Source organism: Natrix helvetica, assembly GCF_964273705.1.
Source record: "Natrix helvetica genome assembly, chromosome: 5".
Taxonomy (NCBI): domain Eukaryota; kingdom Metazoa; phylum Chordata; class Lepidosauria; order Squamata; family Natricidae; genus Natrix; species Natrix helvetica.
The window spans coordinates 17,798,619-17,819,058 of record NC_138551.1 but is presented as its reverse complement, the minus strand read 5'-3'; the positions used below and the strand labels follow the sequence as shown (position 1 = coordinate 17,819,058).

The window sequence follows — 20,440 nt, the reverse complement described above, 5'->3', positions numbered from 1 at the left end:
GGGCACTATCTAATAAAATGAAATTCAATGGTGAAAAGAATAAGGTTATATATTTAGGCAACAAAAATGGAATGCACAGGTACAGTATAGGTAATACCTTGCTCAGTAGTAGTAACTGTGAAAGGGATCTTGGAGTCCTAGTGGACAACCATTTAGATATGAGCCAGCAGTGTGCAGCAGCTGCCAAAAAAGCCAACACAGTCCTAGGCTTCATCAACAGAGGGATAGAATCAAGATCACGTGAAGTGTTAATACCACTTTATAATGCCTTGGTAAGGCCACACTTGGAATACTGCATTCAGTTCTGGTCACCACAATGTAGAAAAGATGTGGAGACTCTAGAAAGAGTGCAGAGAAGAGCAACAAAGATGATTAGGGGACTGGAGACTGAAACATATGAAGAACTGTTGCAGGAACTGGGTATGTCTAGTTTAATAGAAAGAAGGACTAGGGGAGACATGATAGCAGTGTTCCAATATCTCAGGGGCTGCCACAAAGAAGAGGGAGTCAAACTATTCTCCAAGGCACCTGAGGGTAGAACAAGAAGCAATGGGTGGAAACTAATCAAGGAGAGAAGCAACTTAGAACTGAGAAGAAATTTCCTGACAGTTAGAACAATTAATCAGTGGAACAGCTTGCCTCCAGAAGTTGTGAATGCCCCAACACTGGAAGTCTTTAAGAAGACGTTGGATAAGCTATTTGTCTGAAACGGTATAGGGTTTCCTGCCTAGGCAGGGGGTTGGACTAGAAGACCTCCAAGGTCCCTTCCAACTCTACTATTGTATTGTATTGTATTGTATTATTGTATAACTAGGTCTTCTCCTAGTTGCACAAAATGCCATCCAGAATTCAGCTCATGTGAGGCTCACGTTGCTGATTTGCCTGAATGTCAAGCTTCCAAGAATTCTCTTAGCATTTTTGGATTTACCTCGGCCTCACGATATAGGACTCGAGCGTAGTTTCAACTGGAAAACAACTGAATCTCCTAGATCAAGTTAAATCCTAAAATATGCTGCAGTGAGTCATTTAACACCTGTGAGGTTGTAAAGAGAGGTTGTAAAAACTGAGCAAAACTCACTTAATAACTGTCTTGTTTAGCAATAGAATCTTGGGGCTCAGCTGAGGTTGTAAGTTGAGACCTAGCTGTATTATTTTAGTTGGAGAGCCAGTTTGGTCTAGGGGTAAAGGTACCCATTTAGAAACCAGGAGATGATGACTTCTAGCCCACCCTAGCCACAAAGTCAACTGGGTGAACTTATTGATTTGATATGTATCCCAATTTACTACTTCATTAAGTAACTCAGGGCAGAGAACAAACATGTGTCTCTCAGCCCACAATCTCAGGCTTGGGCGATCTGAAAAAAAATCAGACCCTGCATTTTTGAGAAAACACTAGAAAGAAAAAAAAATATGTTGGCTTTTTTTTTTAAAAAAGCAAAATTTTTATTAGTTTAAAAAAAATAATCAAGAAAAGGGGTAATGGGTAAAATTACAAATTTTGACAGTTACATTATGCAGGAAATGGCCCTCCCCCCATTCTCATAACTTTCATTTATTAATACATTAGGTTGTTACTACATAATAGTATTTTGTCAGCATAAACTTTTATCTTCAAACAATTTCAATCATTTTATATCAAACAGATTTTCTAGTTCATTTTTGTGATCTGAGTTTTCTCAATGTTGCCTCTTCTCCCCCCTCCAGCAGAGCTCCGGCACCTCCCGTGTCCTGTATGTCCCTTATAGTATCATCAGGTTTATCTAGGAGGACTTAATTTTTTTCCATGAAGGCCTCAGCCTCCATAGTTGTGTTGATTCTAACTCTCGAGTCCTCCCAGAATATTAGCATACCTTCGGGCATAAGCCATCTAAACCACACCCCTTTCTGGTATAATTTCTTCGCTAAAAGCGAATAGTTTTTTCTTTAAAAAAAAATATGTTGGTTGATCTGGAGAAGTGTGGGTCACAAACACCTGAACTCTATTGATTATAACCAGTGTTTGAAGTGTATGTGTGCTGTGTCTTCGAACACTATTTCTTCATCTGGAGACTCCTATATCTCCCAACGTTCTCCCACTTAGCATTCTGTTCAGATTGCTGTTTCCATAATCTCCATCAAAATTAGATTATGGGATTATGGAAGTGGAGACCCAATCGATTTAGAAGGTTGAGATTGAGAAAGACTACTCACTGTACCGGTAGTCTTCAAGTTACGACCACCCCTGAGTCCAAAATTTATGTTGCTAAGCGAAATATTTCTTAAATGAGTTGGTTCCATTTTATGACCTTCCTTGCCACATTTGTTAAGTGAATCATTACAGCTGCTAAACTAGTGACACGGTTGTTAAGTGAACCTGGTTTCCCCATTGACTTTGCTTGCCAGAAGGTCACAAAAGGTGATCACATGACTCCAGGGCACTGCAACTGTCGAAAATGTGAATCAACTGTCATAAATGTGAATCAGTTGTCAAGCATCCGAAAGTAAATCATGGGGGCTCTGCAATGATCATAAATGTGAAAAATGGTCATAAGCCGCTTTTTTGCAGTGCCATTGTAACATCAAACAGTCACTAAGTGAACTGTTGAAATTGAGGACTACCTGTACTCGGTATTAATAAACTCAACTTGGGTGAGTTCCAAAGCTAAGCAGTATACGTAATAGTACAGTGTGTGCCAATAACCTTGGAGTGTCGGAGGAGGAAGAGCTGCAGCCAAATGAATGTCATGCAAAAGGTATCTCAGCCCACAGAATTTAAAAAGAGTATGAGGAATAGCTCAGAAGGGACTTTCCCTAGTTTTTGGAAAGTAAAAGTAAGAAAGGAGCTTTCAGACTTGCAAGATTCTATAACAGGTAGTCCTTAACGTATAACCACAACTGAGCCCAAAATCTATGTTGCTAAGCAAGATAGTTTTGCCCCATTTTTCTATGACAACGTTTCTGCATCCGGGGAAGCCAGATTCACTTAACAACTGTGTTTCTAACTTAACAACTGCAGTCAGACCCTTACCTGCCACCTTTAAGGAATTTACTGCAGTTGCTAAACTAGTAACATCTGGCTTCCCCATTTTCAGAGGGTCGCAAAAAGTGGTCCCAAGACCCTGGGACACTGTGACCATCGTCCATACATTCCAGTTGTCAGGCACCCCAAATTTGATCACATGACCACAGGGATGCTGCAACTGCCCTAAGTCACTTTTTTTCCAGTGCCGTTGTAACTTTGAGCACTCACTAAACAAATAGTTGTAACTCAAGGACTACCTGAAAGTCTGTAGAGATTCTGTCATCCAGGTTATGGTTGTCCTAAAGGTGCTTTTTCAGGAGGCAAATGGAAAAAAGAAGAAAATCTAGTTGCCTCCTGAAAAAAGCACCTTTGGGTCTAGGACTACCTGTATTGTAATCTTGTAAAGGTAAAGGTTCCCCTTGCACATATGTGCTAGTCATTCCTGACTCTAGAGGGTGGTGCTCATCTCTGTTTCAGAGCCGAAGAGCCAGCGCTGTTCGAAGATGTCTCCGTGGTCATGTGGACGGCATGACTAAATGCCAAAGGCGCAAGGAGTGCTGTTACCTTCCCACCAAAGGTGGTTCCTATTTTTCTACTTGCATTTTTACATGCTTTTGAACTGCTAGGTTGGCAGAAGCTGGGACAAGTATCGGGAGCTCACTCTGTTATGCGGCGCTAGGGATTCGAACCGCTGAACTGCCAACTTTTCTGATTGACAAGCTCAGTGTCTTAGCCACTGAGCCACCTTAAAGGTATGATAGTGCTCATGATTTGTGCTTCTTGTCTGGACTAACTCAAAGAGCTGACAGTGTCATACTCTATCTTACTTTTGGATAGGGAAGTCCATAAGCAGATTTAAGAACTATAGGCTAGTGATTAAACATGGTTAAAATCTGTGAAGGGCAACTGAAACACAGAGAGAGAGAGAGAGAGAGAGAGAGAGAGAGAGGGAGGGAGGGAGGGAGAGGGAGAGAGTCACCAGCAAGGCTGTCTGGACAATGTATGGAGACACTAACTAAGATGTAAATAAGAAGGGAGTGACTGCCAACAACTACAACAACCACAACGCCAACAACCACAACGCCAACAACCACAACGCTACTCAGGAAGTCATTTCTAAATATTTCTTCTCAAATGGTTACATAACAATCGGTTTATCCTTTTTTTAAATAAGTAAGTATAAGTATAATCTTTATTGTCATTGCACTTAAATACAACGGAATTGGTTGTATTTTAGAAAACTTTTAGAAAACGGCGCCTTTCATAGCGTTTTGAACAACTGAGCTGATTGTAGCTGGCCCGGAGGGAAGACTTGAATGAAAGGCGGCGCTTGGGACGCATAAAGCGGAAGGCTTCGGTTTTTATGATTCACAACGGTACTCCTGCCGAGGCTTTCTAAACCGGGAAGACCAAACCAACCGCCCAAGGCAGAGAACGCGAAACTAGGGAGATGCAACTGGGAAGATGTGTCCCAAAAACCCAGAGGAAGCGCGCCTTTCCGATGCTGAATGCTGAAGCGGCATTAGCCCCAGTGCATACCAGCGGGCAAAGGCCGATTAAAGGCACCAAAAGCAGCAGCGCACCCGATCCTCGTCTCCGGTAGATCGCTCCAGGAACGCTTGCTTTCTGGCAACCCACTCACCGATTTAAACGCCCCCACCTCGCTGTGTGTGTGTGTGTTGTGTTGGGACCCAATGCAGGAATCGGAAACTAGCAGTGTGTATATGTGTGTGTGTTGTTGTTGTTGTGTGTGTGTGTTGTGAACACATGGGTGAAATCAAAAACTATCAGTGTGCATGTGCTGTGTGTGTGTGTTGTGTGTCTGGGAGCGAATGCATGGAATCAGAAACTAGCAGAGAGTGTGTGTGCCTGCGTGTCTGGGACCGAAAGCGTGCAACCAGAAACTAGCAGTGTGTGTGTGTATGTGTATGTGTGTGTGTTGGGACCTAATGCGTGGAATCAGAAACTAGCAGTGTGTGTGTATGTGTGTCTAGGACCCAATGCAGGAATCAGAAACTAGCAGTGTGTGTGTGTGTATCTGGGACCCAATGGGTGGAATCAGAAACTGGCGATCGAAAGATGTTCGATCCTGTTACTCTGGATAACAGAGATTGTGTTGGGCGGCTTCTGCCGTGGTAACCGCTAGCTCTCTTCTTGATCGGGTTAACTGCGCGTGTCGTGTGAACCCAGAGAGCTGCTGACAGGAAGGGGGACCAACAGACAGACAGAAGGAGGGAGAACGAGTGGGCGAGCGAGGGACCTCTGCGTTTTTTTTCTTACCGATTGCTGCACGAACCGGAACAGGGCATCCAGCATCATGAGATGCCAAGGCTCGGAGACGGTGTTGGGCAGCGGCAGGTAGACGTAATAGGCGGTCAGCGCCAGACACCCGGCCAGCAGCACCAGGGCCGACTTCATCGCTCCGGCGACCTAAGCCTCACCTTGCTCGCCCTCTAGTTCCGCAGCCCCGCGCGGGGCTCTTTTTAAACCGGGCGACTTTTTGCAGCAAAGGCGGCGAGCAGCCTCCCATTTCGAGCATTTCATAATCCGGCCGAGCCAATCACGGGGGGCGGGGAAGAGGCGAGAGGAAGTCCGGGCCCTTCCGCCGCTTCCCGAGCCGGCCGTCCTTGCTCTTCTTCGCCGGAGGCTCAGCTTCGCTTGGGGACGCCGGCAGGGCGAGGGGGCGGCGGCGAGTCGCGTAAAGCCCCACGCAGGAAAGGCTCGGGATTTGTCCTTGCGCCCCTCCCACTTTGGTCTTTTGGAGAGTTCCAAAATTAGGGTAAAGGGCTCCTGGTCAGGGATGGCCTCTAGCAGGTGGGCACAAATGTTGCGGACGTGGCATTCAGAGGCTGGCCAAGGGAGGGCTACGTGGGCTTTTCCAAACAACTGGACATTTCCCTTGAGGCTTGCCTTTCTCTGCCTCCTTTGATCTACTCCGCCCCAAAGATTCTTGACCTTGACTTATGACCACAATACTCCTTTGTTTTGGGAAATAAAATAGAATAGAATAGGAAAGAATATAGTAGAATAGAATAGAATCCTTTTTGGCCTCAGTACTTCTTTGTTTCAGGAAATAGAATAGGAATAGAAAATAAACATTTATTGGTCTTTATTGGCCACAGTACTCCTTTGTTTCAGGAAATAGAATAGAATAGAATAGGAAAGAATAGAATGAATAGAATGCCTATGCGAGGGACAGTTAACTATCTTCAATCTATCTAAACAAAAATCTTCCCCATAACTAAAAATGAAATACCGTAATTACAACAGTCAGTGTGATTTGTTGGTTTGTGGATTATAAAACAATGCAGGTTGTCCTCCACTTCCGACCATAATTGAGCCCAACATTTCTGTTGCTAAGTGAGACAAGGGGGTTTGCCCCATTTGATGACCTTTCTTGACACCGTTGTTATGCGGATCACTACAGTAGTTAAGTTAGTAACATGGGGGTTAAGAGAATCTGGCTTCCCCCATTGACTTTGTCAGAAGGTCAGAAAGGGGGATCACATGATACTGGGACACTGCAACTGTCATAAATGTGAGTCAGTTGACAAGCATCTAAATTTTGATGGTGTGACTGTGGGAATGCCGCAACAGTCCTAAGTGTGAAAAATGATCATAACTCAGTTTTTTCAGTGCTGTTGTAACTTTGAACGGTCACTAAACAAACTGTTGTAAGTCAGGGACAGTGGTGGGTTGCAGGCGGTACGCCCCGGTATGGGCGTACCGGTGCCCGCCAGGAGCACTAGGTACCATTCTGGTATCGTGCTCAGGAGGGCCCACCCGCCTGACTGAGTTCCTTACCTGTATTTGAGCTCTTCGGTGCTTCCGCGCACGGAGTGTACAGTGCCTGCGCGACACTCCACTGAGCAGCTGGAGTGTCGCGGAGGTAAGGACACATGCACGCATGCGCACACATGCATGTGGGGGAACGCCGGGCCCCATTGCACCGTACTGGTTGCAACGGGATATGGAACCCACCACTGGTCAGGGATTACTGTATTTCATAAATAAGACATTGGCTTATTTAAAACAAGGAATTATCCTTAATCATAACTGAGGAGGAAAATTATATTTGGCCTGCAGAAGCTCAGGTCTAGTGGGAGACTGCAAGGAGATGCAAAGGCAACTAGACTTTCTTTATTTTTCCTTGAAGACATTTAGCTTCTCATTCAAGAAGCTTCTTCATTTTTAACCGAATGGTGGAGGATGGAAGGAGTGCAAGGAATATAAACCCTTCTACCCTCCACTCTTCAGTCAGAACTGAAGAAGCTTCTTGAATGAGAAGCGCAACGTCTTCAAGGAAAAACAGTTGCCTTTTGAAAAAGCACCTTTGGGACAACCATGACCTGGTTGTCTCCACAGACATTGCAAAGAGAGGATGGCAGCTGCCCTTGAGCTGCCAGAGAAGGTTGCCAGCATAACATTTGGCACCCTCCCCCCATTGCTGAGCCCTATTTAGCCTTAATAGACAGCTGGTGCTGTCTATTGGCACCGTCCTTTCTGTTTTGATAAAAGAACAACTAACGTGATGGCTTCCCTGCTTCCTTTCTCACCAAGGATTGGCTGGTGTTGGGAAAGCAATTGCCTGCCTGTCCCTTTGCCTAACCCAGAGTTGGGTTAATGTGGGTGAGTCCCCAGCTTGACATATTCAGTCTCTCGTCAAGGTGCTCAACTAACAAGATGTAGGCATTGAGGTGTTCCGCATTTGAGATTCACCAAATGGGCTATTTTCTGGATCTCCTCTTTCCAAGTGAGGAGAAGGCTGAAGTGGATACGGGCATCATGGTCCTTGAGAATCACAGGTCGTAGGAGAAGGGGTTACATCAGGCATACAAACCATGAAGACAGGTGGGAGGAGAGGAAGAGACATCTGTTGAGGAGGGGCAACGGTGGCAGGCCCACCATTTGGGAAAGGCTGATGACAGGAGGAGGAAAATGGGAGAAGCTTGCTGAAGAGACTGTGTGGGAGGGAAATTGCCTTACGGAGATGCAGAGACTGAAGTAACCAAACCATGTCATGGGAGAGGTTAACGGTTCTGGCTCATAGGTGCACCTGTGCGTATCGAGGTGCTTTTCTTGGAAAAGTGCTGTGCGGGTCTTTAGTGTATTCCCTGAAAATTGAGATATGTAGTGCTGGAGGGAAGGGAGGGAAGTGGCAGCTTTAAGCAACGCATCTCAGAAGCTGAGATCACCCAACACCTTTACCTTTACCTTTTATTTCGATTTTTATACCGCCCCCTCTCCCCAAAGGGACTCGGGGCGGTGTACAGTCAAATGAAATAGATAAAATAGACTACAAACATGGAAACATAAAAACATAGAAGAGGAGGCAATACAACACTGTACAGGTTACCATCACCCACATCTTGGTGTATTGACTCAAACCCAGGGGTGAAATGCTACGGCTTCAGGCCAGTAAGCCCAAACCGGAAGTAAAAAAAATACTTAACAAAGTAAAAAAAAGTTCAGCTGTGTTGCGCGATGGTAGGACCTTTTTTTTTAAAAAATTTTTTTAGCATTTGGGGTCTGTTTTTGTTCCCAGGAGGCTTTCCTGAGGCCCGCTAGGCCAAAAATGGGGGGTGGGGGAGAGTCCGTTTTTGTTCCCAGGAGGGGGGGTGCTGCAAAATAAAGAAAAAAAGAAAGAGAGAGAGAGAGAGAGAGGCAGAAAAAGGAGAGGGAGGAAGGACCACATGCCTGCAGTAGATGCAGCTTCAGAGCATACTTGAAAGAGCACAGCAATCCAGGGCTGGATGGGAACTGGAGGTCATCTAATCCAACCCACTGCTCCAGCAGGACATTGTTAAAGTGAGTTTCTGTCTTTTGACTCCCCAGTCACATGATGACATAGCCACGCCCACCCAGTCACATGACACACACACACACCGCCATGCCCACAGAACTGGTAGGAAATTTTTTTAAATTTCACCACTGCTCGAACCTGAAGGGATCTATGTCTATGGAGACAGAAACTGGGCCTGATTGCCTTGGATTGGATTTGAAAGACAACAGGAAAAGCTGAGCTCTGTTCCCTTTTTCCCAATGCAATAAAACAAGGAATGTCCTGTATCCCACTAGCTCCTCCTTGCACCGATGAGATTTAATGTCTTTTTTTTTTCCAAAGGAAATTTGTTTTGTTTGTAAAACTGGTTTTGTTAGTAGCCAGATTACATTTTCTAGCTCCTTGTTGGGTAGCATGCAATGCTATGAAGGCTGTATTAGAGACCTTAGTATTTCACAGATATATTGGTATAATAAGGACATATTCTGAATCAAACTTTTTGGTGGATACTGCTGATTTGGAAATGAAATTTTGGAAAATGATTTCCTCCCACCCACCCTTTGAAGCCCAACACATACTAACAAAATACTTTTCTTTTGAAAACAAAAATGAGCCTGGCCACAGAAATTTGAAGTTCTTACCTTCCCTTCTTAAATGTCAAATGGATGGGAATAAAACAATAGGTGGAAAATTACTGAATGGACCTATCACTACAGGAAGTAAGGAAATTAGTAATTCAGATACCCACGTTTAATATTAAAAAAAAAGAAAAGCAAAAAAAAAACATCCCTAGAAGGAATGACAGAGCTTTTAAAGAATCTTAAATACAACAAAGGAGTAGGCCGTGCTGAGTTTCTGGCAGAATGTTTTAAGAGCTTTGCCAGATAACTATTCCAAATTTAGTTCACCTCTGTAACACTATTTCAGAAGGTCAGCCTATTTCCAATTCATGGAAATACTCCAGAATCTGTTTTCCTTAAACAAACAAAAAAAGAAAAAAGGATCCAATTCATTTAGGATCTCATACTATAGCACTACTCCAGATTCTAAAAATTTTATGCTCTTATTGGCCTACAGACTAAATAATATAATTATAAGGGTCAGTATGAATTCATTCTTGGTTGCCAAATCACAGTCTCTATTAAAATTGTATATAATGTCCTAAAACATTGCAGGAAAACCAACAATTTTACTGACATTATCATCTTTGGATGCATATAAGGAAGAGGTTCTCAGCTGGGGGTGCCTGCACCCCAGAAAGCATGATTTCATGGGGTGCCACAAAGTGTGGCTTGCTCTCTTTTGAGATGGAATTTTAGTGGGTGTGACAAAGAGTGGCTTGTGTCCCTTAGTGATGAGTCACAATTCACAATTACTTTTGAACACTAATCAAACATTTCATAGGGGTGGAAGGCATAGAAAAGGTTGGGAACCACTGATGTAGGGCTTTTGACTGTGTATCATGATTCTTTTGACTCCCTCCCATCCCCTTCTGTTCAAAATGTAAGGTTCTACATTTAGGCAACAAAAATGGAATGCACAGGTACAGTATAGGTGATACCTTGCTCAGTAGTAGTAACTGTGAAAGGGATCTTGGAGTCCTAGTGGACAACCATCTAAATATGAGCCAGCAGTGTGCAACCAACACACTTCTAGGCTGCATAAACAGAGGGATAGAATCAAGATCACGTGAACTGTTAATACCACTTTATAATGCCTTGGTAAGGCCACACTTGGAATCCTGCATTCAGTTCTGGTCGCCACGATGTAAAAAAGATGTGGAGACTCTAGAAAGAGTGCAGAGAAGAGCAACAAAGATGATTAGGGGACTGGAGACTAAAACATATGAAGAACGGTTGCAGGAACTGGGTATGTTCAGCTTAAGAGAAAGAAGGACTAAGGGAGACATGATAGCAGTCTTCCAATATCTCAGGGGTTGCCACAAAGAAGAGGGAGTCAAACTATTCTCCAAGGCACCTGTGGGGAGAACAAGAAGCAATGGGTGGAAACTAATCAAGGAGAGAAGCAACTTAGAACTGAGGAGAAATTTCCTGACAGTTAGAACAATTAATCAGTGGAACATCTTGCCTCCAGGAGTTGTGAATGCCCCAACACTGGAAGTCTTTAAGAAGATGTTGGATAGCTATTTGTCTGAAACGGTATAGGGTTTCCTGCCTAGGCAGGGGGTTGGACTAGAAGACCTCCAAGGTCCCTTCCAACTCTACTATTGTATTGTATTGTATTTGTCTCCAATCCTCCGAGAATGCCTGGACAAATTCCTGCAGTTTTCTTGGCAAAGTTTTTCAGAAGTGATTTGTCATTACATCCTTCCTAGGGTTGATAGAAGTAACTAACCCACGTTTACCCAGCTGGCTTTGTGCCCAAGATGAGACTATTTGAATCCCACCACTGGTATGTCCCAAGTGCTTTTTCAGCTATGCTGGCTGGGGAATTCTAGGAATTGAAGTCCATCCATCTTAAAGTTGTCAAGGTTGAGAAACACTGTTCTAATCTTTTGGAAGAGTTGGCATCAATCTTGTTAGCCTTCTTTGATGGCCAAAATATCCTTGTTACAAACATATTTCATTGTGTAACCGCCCTTTCCTTGGCCCTTTCTTAACAGAGTGCTCAGTGCCTACTTCCCTGAACAATATTTTGTTAAACAAATAGAACTTGAAAATGATAAGAGTCTATTCATATTCAAAAAATCTCAATGGTGGCATTGTTGTTGGTGGGCAATGCCACTAAAGCTTTGATTTGAAGTCAAGTTGTTATAATTTCACATGAAAAAAGAAGTAGAGATTGATGATAATTAATTTTTTAGAGAAAAAAAAACTTTATGAATTATTATGGTATTGCTTTATGCCTCCTATTCTTCTATAGTCTGGCTTAGATCTTTGGTTGCTGCTAAACGAATTTAAGAAGCTTTTGTTTTCTGCTTCTAAAACATAATTGTATTGCCCTGTACACTCAGATAAGAGCTCTTGTACAGATGCGCTATTTGTGAAAATCCACACACAGGAAAATGTTGAGTCACCTTAATCATGAGTGGTATCTTTTTCATGGCATTTTGGTTACAATAAAACAAAAGACATTGGCTTATTGGTGCTTGAGAAGGAAACCCTATAATATTCTAGAAAAAATGGCTGTCCAAACTTTTCTTGAAAAACTCCTGTGACCTAGAACTTCTGGAGGTAAGCCGTTCCACTAATTAAATGTTCTCACTGACAGGAAATTCCTCCTTAGTTCTAGGCTGCATCTCACTTTAATACTCTTCCATCCATTACTTCTTGTCCTGCCTCGGGTGCTTTGGAGAACAGGTTGACCCACCTCTTCTCGGTGACAATCCCCCAAGTACTGGAAGACTGTCATCATATTACCCTTCGTTCTTCTCTTCTTTAGACAAGACACACTGAGTTCCCTCAGTTGTTCATCGTAAGGTTTAGCTTCCAGTTCCCTAATCATCTCTGTTGCTCTTCCCTGCACTCCCTCAACAGCTTTTTTGCTTTAATTTTAGTTTTGTAAGGCAATCATCACAGGTATTCCTAAAGTAGGCAAGGACTTCACTAAATGTTCTAACTCAGGGGTGTCAAACTCGTGGTGTCATGTTATATCGGGACTCCCCTCCCCTTAAATACCCATTTCCTTGATGAATGTAGATGCTAAGATTTTAGCAGCCATTTTGGCCATTTGATTATAGATCCCCCCCCCCCCCAATTGTAGGGCACTCAGATTAGACCAGTTAGAGCTGAAGAAGCTTCTTGGATGAGAGGCGAAACGTCTTCCAAAAAACCCAGAAAATCCAATTGTCTCTTGAAAAAAGCATCTTTGAGACAACCAGGATCTGGATGATTGAGACTTTTCATAGACACCAGACCTCTGACAATGTCAGAAATTTAATTAATGTTTTTGTAGAGGCATACAGAAGGGGAGGTCAAGGAAGAACAGATGATGAGAGAACTACTCATGACACCACAAGCTCTGACCCTTTTTGCGCACGGATTGTGACTTCATGTGCAATGACCACAGGAACAGAGCTTGTGCTGTGCTGCGTTTTTCATTTTGACAAAAGGAATTGTTACCCGCAGACATTCCTGCATTCTCATTTTAACTCAGAATAGATGAGGCCCAGCAGGTTGCCTCATCTTGGGATGCAGCAAACATTTTCAATATGGTCTTTGGAAAAAGTGTGAAGCAGTTTTCAAAAAAAAAAATTTTTTTTAAAGTTTTTCACCAGGTTTTATATTCGGGGCTCACTCTGGATCAATCATTGTAGGCTAAGGATACATTTGTCAATCTTGATTCTACCTCCTATATTTGGATATGGGATTTAGCTAAAAGAATTATTTATTCAATACTGGATAAAATCTGTACCTGAACTGCAGCAATGGATTGTGCAAATGTGTTTGTCAATATTTTAATTAGCTCCCTCCCCCCTCCCCCTGCCCAGTAGATGTTTACTTTTGTGGTTGCGTTGATCTTTTAATTCTATTGCACACATTGTACTTTTTAATTAGTTGGAATAATAACAAATAACTAAAATTAATAGTTCTCATGCTATTGAACTTCTTCCTAATAGCTGATTTCAAGGATTATAAGCATCTCTTTAGGCAAAACAAATTGGCACTGTTGAAATATCATGAATCTTTCTTGAATTTTTTCCTGGATAAAAAAAATTCTAAAAACTAAATATAATTCTTTAAGAGTCTCCTCTAGGAAGTATGTTGTTATGTTTCCTGAACAACAGATGGTCTTAAAAGATAGCATCAGAGTAAGCCCCATAAAGCATACAACTATAATTGAGAGAAATAAGGAAAAAAAATCTGGCTGAACCGAATTTAAATAATCATCAACCCACCCAAGCTGTTGTTTTGTCCTATGGAGAAAAAGTACAAATATAGGCATGTATATCAGTATTTATCACTTGTAGAAGAATACACTTCTTGGATAAAGGGACAATGATAGTTCTGCATCCCCATGGTATGGGCCCACTAATTCACTAAAGCATTGCACACATAGTTGGAAAATCCTATTAAGTGACTCCTTACACTAGATACACCTGCAAAATGAAAAGGTTGCTTCCCTTTTTAGACAGTATAATGTTCAGCATGTGAAGGAAAGTACAATAGCAATAGCACTTAGATTTATATACCACTTCATAGTGCTTTACAGCCTCTCTAAGTGGTTTATAGAGTCAGCATATTTTCCCCAACAATCTGAGTTCTCATTTGACCAACCACGGAAGGCTGGAAGGCTGAGTCAACCTGGAGCCAGTGAGGATCGAACTGCTGGCAGTGGGCAGAATTAACCTGCCATACTGCATTCTAACCACTCGCCATCACGGCTCTCAATAGATGAGTCTCCATTCTCAATCTATTCCCATTTGCAGGAAAGATGGGAAGAGATGTAACTATGGCTGCCTACATGTAGCTGCACAATGTTCCGATTGTGAACCCTAATTTCGCAGGTACCCAAAATGAGGCAGCGGTGGCATCAGAAAACAGATTAAAAAAATTGGCACAATGTGTTTTTGAATGGGAAACTGGTTGAATTTCTGAAAATAATGTACTATATTTCACTTCTCAGAGTTCATAAACCGAGAGCTGGTTTAATTTCCCTGGCAAGTGTGTAGAGATGGTGCGCCATTGTTTTCTTCTAGAATGTTTTTTAACTTCTCAATTTAGCCTACACTTCTCTTATTTTCTGCTGGGCTTCCATTCAGGTATTAACTAGGCTCAACCCTGATGAAATATAGTATTATTTTCAGAAATGCAAACATTTGCCCAACCTGAAATGCATTTTGCTATTTTGTCTTGGGTTTTCTTAGCCTCAGATTCCAGGCATGGTCAGTTAGATGCTACATTCTGGGGTCAAACAAATGGGTCAAACTGGGAAGCACCTGCTCTCTTTGTTCTTGTGTATGAACCATGACAACGTCCTTAAGACCGACATGGTTATGGGTTTCATTTCAGCTTTTCCCTATCATCTCAGACAACTTGCAAATATGGGTTATATCTGTACCTCTTCTCCATGCTTGGTTTTAATAATGTCTCACTAGCGCTGGGCTTGCCTGATATTCAGATTGTGCTGGTTCAAAATGTGCCGTCTAAATAAACCAGCTTCAAATGCCTGAACAATATCAGACAACTGCTGCCAAGCACTGAGCATATTAGAGAGAAATTGGGCAGAAATGACTTTTTCTATTACATTGCTGCTGTGAGAAAACTGGCAGGTCTTTTTCTCTAAAAGAAATCTGTAAGTTCAGGAAGCTCTTTCCAGCTCACTGAGTTTGAGTACAAGACAGAAATAAAGAGAAGATTTTTTTAAAAAAAATTGGTCAATTTTATGCTTCGCTTGGGCAGTGGAATCGATTCATGCTTCATTTGCAGTTTTTCACAGCTTCCGTCTTTTGCTTTCAAATTTAATTATCCATGTATTTCCTTCCCTCACCTGGAAAAAGATGTCTCAAATCCTAAACAAGGAAAAACTTGTTAATTTTATATTAGAGCACTGCTTTATCTGAACAGTAAAAGCAATGGGGGTAAAATAATTTCTGCCCCTTTCAGGAATGTTGAAAAATAGTTGATGGATTAAACAAGAATAATTCCCAGTCCAGTCAGGCAAAGAATCCGACTGAGTCCTAAGTACTAAGGCTGAACAGCATGCTAAAAAGGATTGTTTTAAACCTTCTGTTGTTCAGTTGTAACCTCAAAATGGTCACTACTGGAACTCAAAGAGTTGGGTTGTTCTTTAGTAGTAGAGATACCCCCTTTTATTATTATTTAAAAAAAACCTTTTGGTTGTTGTTAATGAAGCAGAGGGGGAAGGAGTAGGAAAATAAGAGGAAAGAAAAGAGGAGTTGAGAGGGGAGAGGAGAGGGAAGGAAGGAAAGAAAATGAAAAGAAAAGAAAGGAAAAGGAAAAGACAGACAGACAGACAGACAGACAGACAGACAGAGACCATGTAGGAGTACAATGAAATATAAAATGACTGCCACTGGTTCAGGTGAAGATACCTGGGTGGGTACATCATCCCTGGTTAGCCTTATCATAGTCATTCCCTTATCCTGTACTCAGTATCACTAACTAAAAGAGAAAGCAAGAAGAAAGTAGTGTTTTGTTGTGTGAACTAACAAGTAGAGTTTGGGCACAAGAACAAGCCTGAATCTTGGTAGATGGAGGTTGGGTGTTGAGTGATTCCAATTCTTGATTGGGCACTTGGTGAAGAAAATATGTTAATGTGGAAAAGTGTCTATGGACTGTAGGAAGTGGTGGGTGCTAACTTCCCACAGGACAGGAGGCTCTCAATCACCCAGGTCATGCTTGTCCCCAAAGGTGCTCTCATCCAAGAAGCTTCTTCAGTTCTAATTGACTGGTGGGGAATGGAAAGGAGTCAGTTAGAACTGAAGAAGCTTCTTGGATGAGAAGTGAAACGTCTTCAAGAAAACAATTCAACAGTCCAGCTGCTGTTTGAAAAAAGTACCTTTTGGGATACATATGGAAAATAAGATTACTACACAATATTTTTTTAATGAGCAGAGAACTGAAAGGAAAATTTTGTAAGGAAAAAAAAATTGAGTTTGCAACAAAATTGACTGAACTAGAGTAAAGGGAAGGCGAAATAACACAAGAATCAAATGTATGTTCCAGATTAAAGTTGAATCTGACTTCCAGAATCTTCAATGGTACGGTAGTTCTAACTGACTGGTGGGGAATGGAAAGGAGTCACTTAGAACTGAAGAAGTTTCTTGCTGAGAAGTGAAACATCTTAAAAAACCCCAGAAAGTCTAGTTGCTGTTTGGAAAAAGCACTTTTTGGAATAAATATGGAAAAGTTAATGTTAATACACAATCTTTTTTTAGTGACCAATGTTATAAGATATTCCAGGGCGAGGCACAATAAAATAGGGAACTGAAAGTTTTGTAAGAAAAAAATTGTTGAGTTTGCAACAAAATTGACTGAATTGGGCCAAAGTGAAGGCAAAGTAAAACAAGAATCAAATGCGTGTTCCAGGTTAAAGTTCAATCTGAGTTCCAGAATCTTCAATGGCAGAGATGTGAATTATATTGCCAATAATGGCTTTAAAATTAAATAAGTAAGAAGCTGCATTTTTCATGGAACAAAATTGACTTGCTACTAACATTCTTAATTTCACTGTTAACCGGTGTGTGTTCAGAAAGATAAGGCTCAACATTGGTGACACTTCCATGAGTGAGATATTGCCGTAACAGAAAACTACTTGAACATGGCTATTGCTGGGAACACCTGGAAATGAATAGTATATTCACAGTGTTAATTTCACATCAAAACGTAGTCAAATAAATGGGGGAAAACCAGGTGGTCTTGGAAAAGTCACATGTACTGTATTTTCCCATGTAGAACCCTCAGTAGAGGCTATAAGAGTTATGGCAAACCATTTTGGCTCCGAGTGGCGAAACCAAATGTGCGTGCATGCGCGCGTGCCGGAGCACCGGAAATCCGAAGACCAGCTGGCCGGTGCACGTGCGTGCACCGGCAAGCTGGTCTTCGGGTTTCCAGCATGCGCATGCTCACCTGCCAGCTGGTCTTTGCATGCCCAGAGCACCGAAGACCAGCTGGCTGGCGTGTGCATGCCTCTTTTTGGTGGTTTTCCAGGCTGTTTTGGGGCCATTTTTTGCCTTTTTTCCGGCACCCCACTGCCTGCGAAGACCAGCTGGCCAGCATGCATGTGCGTGCCAAAAATTGGAAGAGCAGCTGGCGACGGTGTGCGTGCCCACAGAGAGGGCACTGTGTGCCACCTCTGGCACCCGTGTCATAGTTTTGCCCTATAATGTTACTTTGTTAATGACACATTTTTTTTCCTTTCTTTTTTGGAGCATTACTGATGTACACTATGAAATAATTAAACAAGTATTGTTCATGTCCACAAATCCCTTCCTTATTCCAACTTCTCAGCAATTTTATTTTGTGTAGACATACACAAGAGTGGAAGAAGTGCTGGAAAAGGCAAGGCTGTGTTTCTTCCTCCTACAGCATTGGCTCAAGAGTCAAAATTTCCCGATGACATTTTGAAAAATGAGTAACTGACATGTCCTTAAGAACAGCTTGCAACCCTACCAACCTATGCATACATCATGCTCTTTTATGATCTGTCAGATAACATATACAGTACTAAAAGACAGTTAAAGCTTTATGGCAAAGTAATAGCCTCTTGACTTTTATTTCTTCCATCCTGCAATAATGATAACTTTATATAATTCATTTTTTAGAGATAAATGCCACCAGGAGTTTCTCACTGAAATGTACAGCTCAATTCGATGTATACCATAATTTCTGAGAAGCTATCCCACTCAATTCCATAAAAGTCTTCATACTGTAAGCACACAGTAGATTAAGTATATCACCGGTACTAATATATGATATTCACCTTGTGCAACAGCAGATGGTAGAATCATTATTTTGATATTCACAGGTGAAACCAAATGCATACTCTCCCACGCATATTAAATGATTTAGTTAGGAACAAAAATAAGATAAGTTGAAATTTTATTTTCTTCAAACCATAGCCTTTTAATCAATGATTGACATGGATGTTGAGCCACTATATATTATTTTTATTATCCCGTCTTCATTCTTTATAAATAATTCAAGGCAGTGAACATGGGCTTGAAGCCATCAATCACCTCATCAGTTGTGCCAAAGCAGTATGCCTTGCCTCCAGAACATTTGACTTTGTGCCACACCCATAAACATTTCCCCTTTGGCAATAAGATGTACCTAGAAATCAATGCCATAGGTATGGGCGCATACACGGCGCCTCAATATGTTGACATCTTTATGCTGACCTAGAAAAACACTTACAAAGCAAGGAAGACACGTGGAGAAATAAAATGCTCCTTAAAGAAATATGCTAGTGGTGTCGCTTTCCTTCTGAACGAGCAAAGTGCAATAAAATTTATTTTCACAGCAATGTGAACAATCTCTGTGTTTCTTCACTGAAAATTCAACAGATGTATAAAATGTGCTAATGTATTTATGGTGTTACACCATAATTGACCAGGCTAATTTAGTCAGTGTGAATCTTGATTCACATCTATCTTGCAAAGTCAGTCTGCCCAAAGAAGGGGTAGTCCTCGACTTACAACAGTTCACTTAGTGACCAATCAAAGGTACAACAGTCCTGAAAAAAATGACCTATGATTGTTTTTCACACTTGACTGTTGCAGCATCCCTATGGTTACATGATCAAAATTCAGATGCTTGGCAACTGACTCATATTTATGGCGGTTGTAGCATCCCAGAGTTACTTTTGCGACCTTCTGACAAGCAAAGTTAATGGGGAAGCCAGATTCACTTAACAACCGTTTTACTAATTTAACCACTGTAGTGATTCACTTAACAACTACAGCAAGAAAGGTTGTAAAATGGGGCAAAATTCAATTAACAAATGTTTTGCTTAGTAATTTTGGGCTCAATTATGGTAATAACTACCTTATCTATTATGGTTTAGCACCTGGTACAAACTTAGAAAGGGGTTTAATTCACTAATCATCTTAGATATGTTGAATGGGAGGGAATCAAACTATTCTCCAAGGCACCTGAGAGTAGAACAAGAAGCAATAGGTGGAAATTAATCAAGGAGAGAAGCAACTTAGAACTGAGGAGAAACTTCCTGATAGTTAGAACAATTAATCAGTGGAACAGCTTGCCTCCAGAAGTTGTGAATGCCCCAACACTGGAAGTCTTTAAGAAGATGTTGGATAGCCATTTGTCTGAAACGGTATAGGGTTTCCTGCCTAGGCAGGGGGTTGGACTAGAAGACCTCCAAGGTCCCTTCCAACTCTACTATTGTATTGTATTGTATTGTATTGTATTGTATAATCTGAGAGTGCCTTACCTTGGATATGATTTTGATGATAATGCCATTAAGATGTTTTCATCTAGGAGCAGCCTCATAGATTTTGCCCGCGATGATCTATCCCTATCTATGTTCTTTGATGGTGCACTCAGCCAGTACAAATTGAATCCATCCATTTTGCTGCTGATCATCCTCTTTTCTTCCACCTTTCCAGGCATCGGAGCCTTCTCCAGAGAGTAGTCTCTTGGCACCATGAATTCAAACTAAACTAATTTGAGCCTGGTTATTTGTGCCTGAGTGAGAACTCTGGCTGAACTCTGAATATAGTAGTGCCACCCCCCGGTAAAAGAATGAAATATTTTGGGAAATATTTAAAAGGCAGAATAAAATATTTCCCCTAAAGGAGAAATGAAAAAATCTTAAAGGAGGCAGAAAGCAGCCAGTTTCCCTGCCCCAACCAGAAACTGAGGAGGCCAGCTTTTAAAAATGCAGATTTGGTCATCCATTCAGAAAGACTGGGTCAAGACAGAAACTCAGATACGCAACAAACAAAAGGTTGACAAAATTAGCTCAGACAAACACCTAAAAAGGGGATTTGCACTTCTTCTTTTGCCTATAGAGCCAGCTATGACTCCTACATGATCCCCACAGGAATCCAGAAGGTATAAAAACCCACCCACTCTAAACTCTATTTTGTCAGTTGACCCAGAACTGCACATTGTCTTTGTAGATCGTATTGCTAACGAGGGCATCCAAAACCTTTGCCAGACCAATTCTCGAATACAGCTCATCTGTCTGGAATCCACACTGTATATCCGGAC

At 41.8% G+C, this 20,440-nt stretch overlaps 1 protein-coding gene across 1 annotated transcript in view; it reads right to left on the bottom strand.

The window, feature by feature from the left end:
• NCEH1 (neutral cholesterol ester hydrolase 1) overlaps positions 1 to 17,211 on the bottom strand; it is a 40,145-nt gene extending 22,934 nt beyond the window's left edge. Inside the window, exons 1-2 of the mRNA XM_081953464.1 lie at positions 16,938 to 17,211; positions 5,282 to 5,806 (exon numbers count right to left, since the gene is read on the bottom strand). Of these exons, the coding sequence (XP_081809590.1) occupies positions 5,282 to 5,419 (138 nt within the window). The 5' untranslated portion in view covers positions 5,420 to 5,806; positions 16,938 to 17,211. The remainder of the gene's footprint in view (positions 1 to 5,281; positions 5,807 to 16,937) is intronic.
• Between the last annotated feature and the right edge of the window lie 3,229 nt (positions 17,212 to 20,440).